This window comes from Culex quinquefasciatus, chromosome 3 (assembly GCF_015732765.1).
Source record: "Culex quinquefasciatus strain JHB chromosome 3, VPISU_Cqui_1.0_pri_paternal, whole genome shotgun sequence".
Taxonomy (NCBI): domain Eukaryota; kingdom Metazoa; phylum Arthropoda; class Insecta; order Diptera; family Culicidae; genus Culex; species Culex quinquefasciatus.
In genome coordinates, this window is record NC_051863.1 from 119,438,051 (window position 1) to 119,454,366 (window position 16,316).

At 35.7% G+C, this 16,316-nt stretch overlaps 1 protein-coding gene across 1 annotated transcript; it reads left to right on the forward strand.

The window, feature by feature from the left end:
* The first annotated feature begins 1,771 nt into the window (after nucleotides 1-1,771).
* On the forward strand, nucleotides 1,772-2,237 carry LOC119769220. Its single transcript, XM_038261144.1, has 3 exons — nucleotides 1,772-1,896; nucleotides 1,954-2,070; nucleotides 2,138-2,237. Exons 1-3 carry the CDS (start codon nucleotides 1,808-1,810, stop codon nucleotides 2,235-2,237), a joined length of 306 nt encoding a protein of 101 aa, XP_038117072.1. The 5' UTR covers nucleotides 1,772-1,807.
* Nucleotides 2,238-16,316: the final 14,079 nt, after the last annotated feature.

Consider the following 16,316-nt stretch of genomic DNA (forward strand, 5'->3'; position numbering starts at 1 on the left):
ATTTTGTGTAACCTGGCGAAGGATAAAAAAACTGTAATTTTTCGGGTAAAAGATTGTAATAAGTTCAAGATTATGTTGTTGAAATATTAATAAATTACGTGAGATAGAAATGTATTTTGAAGGACAGCGACAACATTTTTAAAACAATTATTTATTATTTATATAAGTTACGGAAATTGCTTTCCGTATAATTAATCGACGCCACCAACATCATCAGCACAACCGACAACAGTTATCCAAACTGCGAACAAAGCATAACTTCGTTTACCTCGCTGCGATTAAAGCAAGTTGCTCGATTAATACTCAATAAGCAAAACCTCAGTACCTCATGTGTGAGGCTCTGGGGGACTTTTTGATTGCAATAAAATCAAAACATTTTGGACAGTCTAACTAACCACATCGGCGTTATTATTTTGGTGAAATCTCCCCTTCGGTCATGGACGTTTTATAACTTATATAATTTGTTGCACCTTAAATAATACTTTTGAGGGTTAAACAAAGATGGAAAAACAGAGTTAAAAAAAAAAACATAAAATCTCTTAACTTTTTTTCATAGCGTAGTATTGAAAATTTGACCTTTTTAAAATGATTCCAAAATTTAAAAAAATGTTAGGCCGTTGCAAATATTTTTCAAAGTTTATGTCGCCTTCCCCTTCAAAACTGGTTCGAAAAATCAGGGGCAAAAAATATTTTTTCAAAAAAATATCAAAGCTTCAATGGTAATAGAAGTCTAATCAACTGAGAACAATCTTAAATGCCTTTTTCTGCATTGATAATGATATTCAACATGTTTGGACTCGTTTAAAAATATTTTGAACTTTTATGAAATTACAATGTACAGCACCGCAAAAACTTTTTTTCTCGCAAAAATAAAATCTTCCTCACTATTTAGAAATTTTAGAAATCAATGATGATGATTTATGATGCATTTTAATCACTTTTTTCATTCAAATGTAGACACCGTGGCCTGTAATATCAATTTTTAACTTTTTTAAATTATTTTTTGCCCCCCCTAGACTTTGATCAGAGTCGACGGACATAAACTTCAAAAAATATTTGCATCGGCCTTATTTGGAGAGTTCATAAAATTTTGCAAATGTTGCATTTTTCATCATTGAAAATATACCATTAGTTTCTGATATATTATTACCTACTAGCAAATAAAAGGCTGTTTGGATGAGACTTTGAAAAATAAAATTTTCATGTTTTTTTATGTGCTGTTTGTGTGCTGTATTACAGGAACTAGGCTAAATCTTTAATGTTTTTATGCAATTTTATTGGAAATTTTCTCCATCTAAAAAAAATATTTTCATTAATTAACAATCATGCATACTCTTTTTTTATCGAAAAAAATTGATTTTTTCAGAAAAAAAAACTAATCTTTAAGTGACTACTTAATCTTGAAAATGGTGCACTTTACCAAAAAATCTTCGAAGTACTTTTCGATTGCTTGATTTTACATTTAAAGCTGAAGCCAAAAAAATCAAGTACAATTTCTATAATAAAATAGTAGTTTATGCAACAAGTTGTAAGAAGATTTTTCAGCACGTGTTGTACATTTATCCAACAAGGTTCACCGAGTTGGATAAATACGACAAGTGCTGAAAAAATCAAATCAAAAATTTTGTTATTTTAAGTAGATAAAAGTAGGCTGTTTCGTCACGCGAGAATGACAGGAAAAGTAGGAAGTTTCAAGACGGAATTGCAAAAAAGTACATATATCATGTAGGCCACGACTTTGAAACTTTCCTTGTTATAACTGTCATTCAACGCTCATTTCACAACGGGCTTTGAATTTCGTTCAACAATGAGTTCTAAACGTTGCAGTGTCCGTGATTGTTACAGCGGGTATTTTGGTGGCTCCAAAACCTTTTTTAGTTGCAACGCAAAGTACAGGTAGGGCTGAAAATGTGTAACACAGATGTATAAATTTAACTCCTTTTTTCAATTCAGGGACTGTGCTAAATGGAAAGCGTTCACAGAACACGACGACCCTCCGAAAAACTGTTACATCTGCGAAGATCACTTCCTTCCGGAGGATTTCATCAACGTTAATTGCAAGAGTCAAGGGTAACTTACATTTTAAATGAATAATAAATTGAAGTTCTCATAAACTAATTCATTTTTTTACCACCAGGCTTCGGAGGTTCGTTGTGCCAAGCATTAAACCGCCTGCTGACTCGTTACTGATGCTTATCCGAAACAAATGTAACAAAACAAATTTGATGAATAAATAACCGAAACGTATCTTACTAACCCCATATTCAATTTATTTTTACTCACCACCTGCCGTGATAGCAGCTCTGATCGACTAGTTTAAATCAGAAATCGCCAATTTAGATCTCTATCAGAAATCAGTATTTAATTTATTACCACAGTATCCAAAAAGTTCTGCATTAAACTAAACGAATCCAAACAGCTCCGCTGGTTTTTCTGCAATTCAGGAGTACACACAGATTGATCAGAAAAACAAATTTCCGTACTTTGAGCATCTATCTACGACACTGTTTTGTGTGTTTTTTGCGAGATTTGATAACATCACCGGTAAACAGAGGAGGATCGACCGGACGAAAGGGATTGAGGAGTGGCCGTTCGAATGCGATATTTGTCCACTGTGACACGTTATTTAAATTTATTTGCCGATTCCACCACACTCGAATGTTTATTTATATTGGCTCGATGTTTGGTTAGGCTGAACTTGGTTGGGCGTTCTGTGCAAATCGGTGTGCTCGAAGCTCGGGAGAAGAGGTGCGGGCGTTCAAATAGTGAGTAAATATTGGGTTTTATTCGATTGATACAGAGACTGGATGGCGAGGACCTGTGTCGGAAGCAAACAGTGCATAATAGCAGTTAGTTATGAGGTTTTCTTTTTGTTTTTTGTTGAAAACACTTGCCAGTGCTCTATTTACTCAGCGTTAAACAATTCGATGAATGTGTTAAACATACAGTCGGTGTGACTTTTTTTTGTTGATTTTTGTCATGGAATTGCGTTTCTTCTTTAGAGATTCAGTTGTTCGAATGCCTTCAAACCGTTTAAATGTCTTATAAGTTTAAATTTTGTTGGTTTTTTACATAAATTTTATCAGCTGGGATTAATGTATTTTCACAAAGATTTTCAATCAAAACTTTTTTTTAGTTCACTGAAGATGATATTCAATAAGTAGTTCAAAAGTTATGTATAAAAATGTGTTTTCACATATATCCGGATCTCACTTAAATGCATGTAAACGATGTCCGGATCCATCATCCGACCCATCGTTGGTTAGGTAATCAAGAGACCTTTCCAACGAGTCCACAACATTGAAGATCTGGCAACCCTGTCTCGAGTTATGACCACTTAAGTGATATTTATGTACTTTTTTGAAGCCGGATCTCACTCAAATGCATGTAAACGATGTCCGGAACCATCATCCGACCCATCATTAGTTAGGTAATCGAGAGACCTTTCCAACGAGTCCACAACATTGAAGATCTGGCAACCATGTCTCGAGTTATGACCACTTAAGTGATATTTATGTACTTTTTTGAAGCCGGATCTCACTTAAAGGTATACAAATGATGTCCGGATCCATCATTCGACCCATCGTTGGTTAGGTAATCGAGAGACCTTTCCAACGAGCTTACAAAATTGAAGATCTGGCAACCCTGCCTCGAGTTATGACCACTTAAATTATATTTATGTACTTTTTTGAAACCGGGTCTCTTTTAAATGCATGTAAACGATGTCCAGAACCATCATCCGACCCATCATTAGTTAGGTAATCGAGAGAACTTTCAAACGAGTCCACATAATTGAAGATCTGGCAACCCTGTCTCGAGTTATGACCACTTAAGTGATATTTATGTACTTTTTTGAAGCCGGATCTCACTTAAAGGTATGCAAATGATGTCCGGATCCATCATACGACCCATCGTTGGTTAGGTAATTGAGAGACCTTTCCAACGAGTTTTCATTATTGAAGATCTGGCAACCCTGTCTCGAGTTATGACCACTTAAGTGATATTTATGTACTTTTTTGAAGCCGGATCTCACTTAAATGTATGTAAACTATGTCCGGATCCATCATCCGACCCATCGTTGGTTAGGTAATCAAGAGACCTTTCCAACGAGTCCACATAATTGAAGATCTGACAACCCTGTCTCGAGTTATGACAACTTAAGTTATATCTGTGTACTTATTTTTCTGGACCTAAAAAAATAGCTGGAATATGTGTCCAAACCACTCATATTACCCATTGTTGGTAAAAAGTGAGGAAGGCATCAACCACATAGGTGGATTAAGTTAGTTTTTTTTATATGTTTTTGTCAATTTTCTTACTGAATTATTATATTTATATTGAGATTGAATAGAAGCGAAATACTTTTACCTTTTATTATACGAATATTTGAAAATCAAGCAATACTAGAAAATACAAATCATTGAACAAGATCAAACTTGTTTTGCTATGCCTATATCAAATCAGTTTTACAAATATCACTCATATTAAGATGGTGACAAGCGGGAATTCCCGGGAGAAACGATTATTTTTGGAACTCTTGGTTCCCGGGAAATTTGGTTGAGACTCACAGAAATTTTTATACTTTATACTATATTGAAGCAAAATTATAAAAACTAAACTGTACTAACTAAACTATACATTTGAATAATTCTAAGATAAGTTACGTTAAGTTCAAATAAACTAATGAAAATGTAAATTTAAGTTGTCGAAAAATCCAATAATTACAATTGAGAGAAGCTAAAAAGAAATTGAACCTTAAAGCATACTTAGTTTTATTTAATATAATTTTCATATTTTATTTCTAACAGGGAAAAGCCTTTTCAAAGAATATTCGTATCCTCTGTCGAGCATAGCAATCCTCATAATCTAGTTTTTTTAATTCTTGGTAGGTAATTTCCTTTTTTCATGTCAATAAGTCATTGTATGTTTCGCATCAATCTCAATATTAAATTATATTTTGAAAAAATATATACATTAGCTATTTTTGTTTAATCTAATAGCAAGTTCACACTGAATTCATTGAAAAGCAACAAATTTATAACATTTTTTTGAAATTAGTGGCACTATTGGCATAGTTAAAAAAATCCCGGGTCTCGGGAATTCCCGGGATATTTCAACATTCAACTCTCGATTCCCGGGGAATTGAAAATCTCGAGAATCGTCACCCTCTCCTCTTATTCTTTTATTTATTTCTATTTGGTAAATAATGTCATATTAAAAACAATCTTTCGTAACTGAAAAGATAAAATAGGGTATTTTAACCATTAGTGGACCCCCTAGTAGAGCCGACGCGCATTTTTCTAAATGTTTCAATATTTTAAGCACTTTTTCATAACCCTTTGTACAAAACAATGAAATCTGAAGTCTTTTGAACAATTTTGATTATTTGTTTCATCAGTAATTTGTTTTTGAGCAGAAAAATAGCTATTTGAAAAAAAGTTTTTTTTTGCCTGTTATGGACCCCCTTTTCCTATAGTGGACCCGGGTCCATAATCCGATTGTGGACCCGGGTCCACTATAGGAAAACTTTTATTTTTATACCAAATTTAACCGATATTTGGTGTTTTGATGCATGCTGCATTTTGGAAAAGTTAGGATTTTCGTTGTAAAAATGGATCCCCCTAATTTTTGCTTGAAAATGAGCAGTTTGTCGGTTTATTTTAGTATACAGTCAAACCTCTTTTTACGCGAATTTTGGTTCTCGCGTAAAAAAAATCGCGTAAAAAAAGTTCGCGCTATTTTGAATTTTTCGCGTAAAAATAGTTCGCGCTATTTTGAATAGCTCGCGTAAAAAGAGTTTTGAGTATTTTTTAGTTTTATAAAGTATTGTATTTTTTTTTACTAATAATAATGTAATTCCAGGTTATTCAAAATAGCTTCAGTGCCTACGCTGTATAATATACAGCAGCTTGGGATGTTCTGGGTTATCCAAGAACTTCCGGAAGTAAAGAACTGATTATCTACCTGTTCAACAAGGGTCTGTACCAGTGTATCCACCATCGTAATAATTGCAGGTAGCTTCCGTGACCTACGATGGTTACCTTGTGATCTGTTAGAATGTACTAGGTCATCCAAGAACTCCCGGAAGTTATAGCCTGGATATCAACCTGATCAACGGGGGTCTATATGGGTGAATTAACCATCGCTATAGCTTCAGGTAGCTTCAGTGGACCACGATGGACACTCTGTGGAATGTTGAATTGTTTTGGGTCATCAAGGAATTCCCGGAAGTCATGGCCAGGATATCTACCTGTTCAACGGGGGTCTGTATGGTTATATCAACCATCGGTATAACTTCAGGTAGCTTCAGTGAGCCACGATGGACACTCTGCGGCATGTTGGATTGCTTTGGATCATCCAAGAACCCCCCAGATATCTAACCGATCAACGTGGGTCAATATGGCTACATTAACCATCGGTATAGCTTCAGGTAGATTTAATGGACCACGATGGGCATTCTGTGGCTGGTTGGATTGTTTGGGGTCATCCAGGAACTCCCGGAAGTCCTGGCCTTAATATTTTCCTGATCATCGCATAAATGTCCCATTAGAATTAGCATTCGCATTTGAAGACGAGTTTCTGGATGTCTCAACACAATCTAACATGGCGCAATTGTCCATCGTGGTCCACTGAAGCAACCTGTTGGTATACCGATGGATGTAATAGCCATATAGACCCCCGTTGATCTGTTAGATATCCAGGCCTTGATTTCCTTGAGTTCATGGATGACCAAAAACAATCCAACATGCCGCAGAGTATCCATCGTGGTCCACTGAAGCTATCTGAAGCTACACCGATGGTTGATATAACCATACAGACCCCCGTTGATCAGTTAGATATCCAGGTCATGACTTCCGGGAGATCCTTGATGACCCAAAACATTCCAACATTCCGCAGAGTGTCCATCTGGGACCACTGAAGCTATTTGAAGCTACACCGATGGTTGATATAACCACACAGACCCCCGTTGATCAGGCAGATATCCAGACCATAACTTCCGGGAGTTCCTGGATGACCCAAAACAATCCAACATGCCGCAGAGTGTCCATCGTGGTCCATTGAAGCTACTTGAAGCTATATCGATGGTTAATTCACCCATATAGACCCCCGTTGATCAGTTAGACATCCAGGCCATGTCATCCGGGAGTTCCTGGATGACCTCGTACATTCTAACAGATCGCAGAGAGACCATCGTGGCTCACTGAAGATACCTGAAGCTATATCGATGGTGAATACCCCGGTACAAACACCCGTTGAACAGATATATATTCTATTCGTGACTTCTGGATGTTCTTAGTTGTCCAGAACATCCCAATATGATGCAGAGTATCCGTAGGTCACTGAAGCTACAGATTGTAAAAACCCTGATTGTGGTTCCCGTTGAACAGGAAGATATGACCATAATGGTTAAGACTTCCGACAGTTTAAAATCGGATCGCGTTATTTTGAATTTTTCGCGTAAATTGAGTTCGCGTTATTTTGAATTCTTCACGTAAAAAAAACCGCGTAAAAAAAATTAGCGCAAATGGAGGTCGCGAAAAAAGAGGTTTGACTGTAGTTCCTTAAACATACATTATTTCGATTTACTGAAGCTAAATAACCAGTCAAAAAATGATTGGATAGTTAATTCAATCATAAAATAGAAATGCTGTTTTGTTGTGAAAATGCTAGTGGCCATGTCTGATTTCAGATGTCGACCTCAAAACACTTATTTTGGCAAAAAGGACAATTCAATGTCAGTCAACTTTGTTTTAAATCATGCTGAACATGCCAAATAAAAGATTTGCAGACAAAAACACGCTTGAAATTGGGATTTTATTGATTTTTTCATCAAAAACCCTTCAGAGGGTCCACTATACTTTTCTATTATAACCGTTATCAGGGGGGGGGGGACATTAAGTCATACAAAAATTGCAATTGTTATGACCTAATCTTACCCTTGACGACGGCATTACGTTAAAAACAAGTGATCCATTTTTTAGTTTGATTGAAGAATAAAAATATAAAATATTGTAGAAATAGTACTCTCTGTATTTTTTACATTAGATTTTCTAATTTATTATAACATTTTTTACGATCCGTGAAATTTTCGTTAGAGTTTTGGAATTATGATCCGCGTGAAAAATCACTGCCTACTTATCACGATTGTCTAATTTAACATCACTATTTTTAATCAATTCTGGACTTTTTTTTATTAGGTCTTATAAACAAATGTAAACATTGAGTGTATCCCGCTTGTTCCGATGGACATTGACATAAGGTGTGGAAAGGATATACTCAATGTTTACATTTGCATGTTTAAATGTATAGCTCTATTAAAAAAAAAAGTCCAGAATTCCACATCATTTGGACTGACCAGTTAAATTTAGAAAAAAAATTGAGAAACTTTACGGGCTTTTTTAAAACCATTGAAAACCATTTTCAAAAAAAGCTCTGGTCAGGAGCCTGCAGGAGTCTTTTAATCGAAATCTGAATTCGACATTAATTGCACATCTTTTAAATATAATGCTGAAATTTATTTATTTATTTTCTTGCTTCATATAAATATCGTTCCATTAATTAAATTGCTATTTTTTTCATTTTTGTCCCCACTGTAGTAAACACCACTTATCGCAAGCACAATCGTTTATCGAATGACGTTCCATCGAGCAAGTTTACTTTTTTTCTCCTCGCTTTGCTTGTTTGACATTTATGCCCTTTAGGATTCAGTTTGAATCCCTTCAGGAACACTAGAGTTTCGACTCCAACATTTCAAATGGCCAAATATAGTTTGTGGCACTAAGTTTACATTGAATAATTCATTCGCATTCGCATGGAGATAGTGATCTTAGCAGGTTGAATACTGGATTTCATCATGCTAATGTGATGATTTTCCAGTATCAATTTTACCACTTATTTAACATTTAATAATTCAATTGATTTCGTATTTTTTCATTATATTGGCTATTCTCGTCTCATTCTCTACACCCACGAGAAACAAGAATCCCAAATTAAAGCCTTTATCCCGGTGAAATACCATTAATCGATTATTGAATTTGAATCCAACCGTTCACAGGAAAATTACTCCGCTTTCATCAGTTCAGCCGTTGTTGAAATTTTCCACATGATTTATCTGGACAAATCCACACCGAATCGCCCTTCAACGGAAGACCACCCCCAAAATCCCTGCCGGATTTACTGTGGAAAGTGCTTCATGAAAACAGTGTGTGTGGACTCAAATAAGGCAGCGCAGTTTAAAGGATTTGTATCTTACTGTTTTTTTTTCTCTCTCTTCTCAGAAAGACTGTAAAATCGTCCCAAGTGAGCGGTGTTTCTTATCATCCACATCAGTGTTTAGCTTAGAGTGAGAGCTAGAAGACACCGAACCGGAGCATCTTGAGGCCAAACTGGGAGACACCGTTTTAAAAAGGAAGTGAAACAAAATCTGCCTTATTTTGCGAGAGATTTATACGCAAAGAAGACAAAGGAGTGGAGTGGGGGGGCGAGGCGAAAGTCCTTTGTTTTTCCGGCAGCTTTTCCAGGGTATCAGAATAACTTTGTGTATAATCTTGGGCTTTTGGTGACTTGGTGCACTTCGGAGTCGTTGGTTTACCTTTTTGAACCTGGTGGAGAAAACTTTTAAGCTGCAAAAAAGTTTCTAGGATTTTAAGCAGTGAGCACACCGATAAAACTAAACTTAGTGGGTTGTTCTTTTTCACACTTACATGAAACATTTGAGCAACTCTTTACGAAATCGGCCGATTCCAACCATTTTTATTTTTTTGTATTTTTTGATTTGGCTCAAACTTTGTGGTGGCCTTCCCTACGACCAAAAAAGCTATTTTGTGTCATTGGTTCACCCATACAAGTCTCCATACAATTTTGGTTGCGGTCCATACAAAAATGGTACGTACACACTTAAAAAAATGGAATATTACATTCATCGGAATCGTCAATCTGATGGAATGATTTATCTTGTACAAGAAAATTTGATGTAAAATTGCATTTGTTTTGACACAATATGGCAAAATTTGCACTAGCATGCGTCTGCAAAAAATATAATATTCGAAATCTAATAATACATCAATCTTAACCTAATATTACATCAAAAGTAATGCACATAACTGGAACGTGTTTTTAGATAAAACAGAATTTCACGCTTTTTGTTTGTTACACGATTGAAAAATGTGTCAAGCAAACAAACGTCAGCCATGTTTACAAGATTGAAAGTTGGATCGACTTTTCTACTCAAATATTTCCACTATCTTATCAGAATCTGCTTCTTTTGATCAACGAGGACATTTTATTCAGGTGTAAGCAATGGTAAATATAACGTGTTTCCGTAGAAATCAAATCAATAAATAGTTTGTTTGGGTTTTCTCTGCAGGCGGCAGAAGGGTCGCCAGAAAAGATTCTTTTGGCATGCTATTGACAAATTATCACAAAAGTGTTCCGAATATGTGGGATGACTGTACAAATTGTTGTGAGTGCATTGACGAGGAATAAAAACAATGTTAATAACTGAAAACAACAATGATTTCTTCCATCCAATAAAAAATTCTCAATTCCAATAGGAATATTTTCCCACCAGCATTGCGTTTCATGTAATTTTACACGACCAAGATCGATTGGTTCGATCGTGTAATTTTACAACTGATGTAAATTTGCGTCATATTTGACGCTCCACACGGAGAAAAAAGAGTTCCCAAAATCGTGAACAAGCGTTCATGAAAATGAGAACCACGAACAAAGTGTTCAAATTTCATGGTACGTTTTTTAAAATCGTACCATGGGATTTGAACACTTTGTTCGAGGTTTTCATTTCCATGAACACTTGTTCACGATTTTGGGAACTCTTTTTTCTCTGTGCAGTTATGTGCATCATATATGACGGAAAATTACACGATTTTTCCGTAGTATGTAAAAATTCAAACAGCTTTTGAGTAAATTTTCTGATCAATTTGGTGTCCTGGGCAAAGTTGTAGGTATTTTTGAGGACTATTGAGAAAAAATAGGTACACGAAAAAAAATTGCAGATTTTTTAATCAACTTTTTTTTTACAAAAACTCAACTTCCCAAAATACGTATTTTTGGAAAAAATCGAAATTTTATGCAAAAACAAATTTGACGTAATATATAAATGTAAAATGGAATTTTCAATCGAAAAGTTATTTCAGATTTTTTGATAAAGGGCTCTGTTTTCAAGATATATGCATCAAAAGTTCGATTTTTGCGAAATATTTGCAGTTTTTCGTTTTTTTGAATAGGGACCATGAGTGACCATTTCAAAAAATATTTTTTTGAAATGTTCAGAAACTTTGCTATAAAGTTTTCTAAGAGACATTGGAGTTTGGACCTCTGGTTGCTGAGATACAGCGGCTTAAAAAAAAGCAAAAGAAAAATTGAAGTTTCAAAGTCTCACCCAAACAACTCACATTTTTTCTAATGTCGATATCTCAGCAACTAATGGTCAGATTTTCAATGTTAAAACATGAAACAGTCGTGAAATTTTCCGATCTCTCCGAAAAAATATTTTGAAATCAAGACTAGTATCATAAATGGGCACAATATTAAATGTTTGGCCCTTTTGAAATGTTAGTCTTGATTTATTTTTTTAATTATTTTTTTCGAAGAGATCGGAAAATTTCACAAATGTTTCATATTTTAACATTGAAAATCAGATCATTGATTGCTGAGATATCGACGTTAGAAAATGGTGGGTTGTTTGGGTGAGACTTAGAAAACATCAATTTTCCTGTTTTTTAACTTTTGCATGGCAATATCTCAGCAACTAAGGGTTGTATCAACAAAGTTCAAAAAAGCAAAATATAGAGAATCAGCTTTCAGCATTTCAAAAATATTTTTTCAAAAGTGGGCAAACATTTGCACTAATTTCAAAAAATGAAAAACTGCGGCTGTTTTCAAAAAAGTTAAATAAATAACTATGGCTTTAACTTGAAAACGGTGCAGTTTATAAAAACTTCACTAAAGTACTTTTTGATTGCAAATTCAATTTTACATCGAAAAATGAAGTTGAAAATTTTTCGGGACCAATATTTCGATTTTTTGAATAAATCAGTATTGATTCAAAAATTCATAACTCGGTTAAAGATTTTTTGCACAACCTGGAAATATCTGAAAAGTTGGAATTTTAAGGCTTTGACATTGAAGTTTTAGTGACAAAAAGATATATAAAAAATCACCAAATTTGTTTTTACCGTGCATCATGTTTTGCCTTCCTCACTGAGGTAAGGCTATAATCCTGCTCTAAAAATGAACTTTGTATAAAAACGTCGTAGACCCACCTTCATGTATACATATCGACTCAGAATCGAAAACTGAACAAATGTCTGTGTGTATGTGTGTGTGTATGTGTGTGTGTATGTGTGTGTGTATGTGTGTATGTATGTATGTGACCAACAAACTAGCTCATGTTTCTCGGCACTGGCTGAACCGATTTGACCCGAACCTGTTGCATTCGACTTGGTTTAGGGTCCCATAGATCGAGTTTTATACAGATTGAAGTTTCAATAAGTAGTTCAAAAGTTATGTATAAAAATGTGTTTTCACATATATCCGGATCTCACTTAAATGTATGTAAACTATGTTCGGGTCCATCATCCGACCCATCGTTAGTTAGGTCATCAAAAGACCTTTCCAACGAGCCTAAAACATTGAAGATCTGGCAACCCTGTCTCGAGATATGCCCACTTAAGTGATATTGATGTACTTTTTGGAAGCCGGATCTCACTTAAATGTATGTAAACTATGTCCGGATCCACCATACGACCCATCGTTAGTTAGGTTATCAAAAGACCTTTCCAACGAGTCCAAAACATTGAAGATTTGGCAACCCTGTCTCGAGATATGCCTACTTAAGTGATATCGATGCAGTTTTTTGAAGCCGGATATCACTTAAATGTATGTAAACTATGTTCGGGTCCATCATCCGACCCATCGTTAGTTAGGTCATCAAAAGACCTTTCCAACGAGCCTAAAACATTGAAGATCTGGCAACCCTGTCTCGAGATATGCCCACTTAAGTGATATTGATGTACTTTTTGGAAGCCGGATCTCACTTAAATGTATGTAAACTATGTCCGGATCCACCATACGACCCATCGTTAGTTAGGTTATCAAAAGACCTTTCCAACGAGTCCAAAACATTGAAGATTTGGCAACCCTGTCTCGAGATATGCCTACTTAAGTGATATCGATGCAGTTTTTTGAAGCCGGATATCACTTAAATGTATGTAAACTAGGTCCGGATCCACCATCTGACCCATCGTTGGTTAGGTTATCAAAAGATCTTTCCAACGAGTCCAAAACATTGAAGATCTGGCAACCCTGTCTCGAGATATGCCCACTTAAGTGATATTGATGTACTTTTTGGAAGCCGGATCTCACTTAAATGTATGTAAACTATGTCCGGATCGACCATCCAACTTATCGTTGGCTAGGTCATTAGAAGACCTTTCTAACAGGTCCAAAACATTGAAGATCTGGCAACCCTGTCTCGAGATATGCCCACTTAATTGATATTAATGTACTTTTTTGAAGCCGGATCTCACTTAAATGTATGTAAACTAGGTCCGGATCCGCCATCTGACCCATCGTTGGTTAGGTTATCAAAAGACCTTTCCAACGAGTCCCAAACATTGAAAAACTGGCAACCCTGTCTCGAGATATGTACACTTAAGTGATATTGATGTACTTTTTGGAAGCCGGATCTCACTTAAATGTATGTAAACTATGTCCGGATCCACCATCCAACCCATCGTTGGTTAAGTTATTATAAGACCATTCCAACGAGTCCAAAACATTGATGATCTGGCAACCCTGTCTCGAGGTATGGCCACTTAAGTGATGTTTATGTACTTTTGTATTCCGGATCTAAGTAATAGATGAAATGTTTGTACAATTCCACCACATCAGCCATTGTTGGAAATAAGTGAGGAAGGCTCTAACCACGTAGGTGGATTAAGTTAGTTTTTCAGTGTAGTCCTTATCCATACCTACAACTTTGCCGAAGACACCAAATCGATCAAAAAATTCCTTCAAAAGGTCAGATTTTGGAATTTTCATGTATCATTTTGGTGTAGACAGCTGCCAAATAAGTATGGAAAATTATATGGACAAACTATTGATGCAAAATGGCTTCTTTAGGCATACCAAAAGCACCGCAAAAACTTCTGCCGGATAAAAAAATACAAAAATTCAAATTCTTAAAAAAAGACCGCTTTCGTAGAGAATTTCTCATACATAACATACTTCTACAAATAAATTTCACTTCTAATAGAACGTTTTTCGTTCCAAATTTATTCTAAAAATTTCATTTTCGTCACATCATACCATTCAACTCTTTTACCTGCTCGGACACGGCCATAAATTGAGCAATCAAATTCCTTCGCCTGAAATTCCAAAACGCTCCCAAACTTCTTGTTCTTGGCCACATCTTCATTTAGCAATCGGATTTGTGGCTTGCCTCTATTCCGGCAAATAATTTTCGGGTTGGCTTCTGTGCCAGACTTGGCCGAGACAAACAACAAAAAAAAACCTCGGAGGTTGTCTCGTCTCCTGCCGGTCGGCCAAAGCTGGGAGATTTATCTGCCTTTTGGATGAAGGAATTTGTGGCGTTTTTCCTTCCCTCGAAAACTGGCAAACTGGTTTCAGTCAGCAGTGTGACAAAAATCCACTTGTACCACTTTGTGGTGAAGAGCTTTAAAACCGCCACCACCACCGTCCACCAAAAAGAGTGCTTTTCCACGCGCGCGAGCTTTGCTTTTTGGCCAACGGGAAAAGTTCTCTTTCGACTGCTGGACGATGGATTTATACTTTTGAAGCGACGTCCCTAGGTCCTTTTTCATCGGCCGGCAGTGGACGGGAGGAAAATGGGAAAAGAATTGGCCCAATTCCAGTGAGCAGCGGCAGCGGCCAGGAATTTATAGTTAGGGATAAAAACAGTCACGATTTATGATGTTTTTGTCTCAACTTTTTGGGGGAAAACTTTTCCGGTCAGCACTTTTATTTTTGTGTGTTATCTCGCGGTAGCTTTTGAACTTTGCTAACGATTTTTTATTCTGTTTCAAGCATTTGAAAGTCAAGTTTGTTGAGGTTTCTTTATGTTATGTTGATGATTTTTAGTGAAAATTAGTTTTTAATATTTTAACACGTCTATCATTTGACTTATACCGAACAAATTGTTTTGTTTTTGTTGCGAAAGTAGATCATTATTTTAAAATTTCTCTGCTTCTTGGACTTGTCGCTGAGTCCGTCTTTTGGTTTTGGTTTTGGTTTTGGTTTTGGTTTTGGTTTTGGTTTTGGTTTTGGTTTTGGTTTTGGTTTTGGTTTTGGTTTTGGTTTTGGTTTTGGTTTTGGTTTTGGTTTTGGTTTTGGTTTTGGTTTTGGTTTTGGTTTTGGTTTGGTTTGGTTTTGGTTTTGGTTTGGTTTTGGTTTTGGTTTTGGTTTGGTTTTGGTTTTGGTTTTGGTTTGGTTTTGGTTTGGTTTTGGTTTTGGTTTTGGTTTTGGTTTTGGTTTGGTTTGGTTTTGGTTTTGGTTTTGGTTTGCTTTTGGTTTTGGTTTTGGTTTTGGTTTTGGTTTTGGTTTTGGTTTTGGTTTTGGTTTTGGTTTTGGTTTTGGTTTTGGTTTTGGTTTTGGTTTTGGTTTTGGTTTTGGTTTTGGTTTTGGTTTTGGTTTTGGTTTTGGTTTGGTTTTGGTTTTGGTTTTGGTTTTGGTTTTGGTTTGGTTTTGGTTTGGTTTTGGTTTGGTTTGGTTTTGGTTTTGGTTTTGGTTTTGGTTTGGTTTGGTTTTGGTTTTGGTTTTGGTTTTGGTTTGGTTTTGGTTTGGTTTTGGTTTGGTTTTGGTTTTGGTTTGGTTTTGGTTTTGGTTTTGGTTTGGTTTTGGTTTGGTTTTGGTTTTGGTTTGGTTTTGGTTTGGTTTTGGTTTTGGTTTTGGTTTTGGTTTTGGTTTTGGTTTTGGTTTTGGTTTTGGTTTTGGTTTTGGTTTTGGTTTTGGTTTTGGTTTTGGTTTTGGTTTTGGTTTTGGTTTTGGTTTTGGTTTTGGTTTTGGTTTTGGTTTTGGTTTTGGTTTTGGTTTTGGTTTTGGTTTTGGTTTTGGTTTTGGTTTTGGTTTTGGTTTTGGTTTTGGTTTTGGTTTTGGTTTTGGTTTTGGTTTTGGTTTTGGTTTTGGTTTTGGTTTTGGTTTTGGTTTTGGTTTTGGTTTTGGTTTTGGTTTTGGTTTTGGTTTTGGTTTTGGTTTTGGTTTTGGTTTTGGTTTTGGTTTTGGTTTTGGTTTTGGTTTTGGTTTTGGTTTTGGTTTTGGTTTTGGTTTTGGTTTTG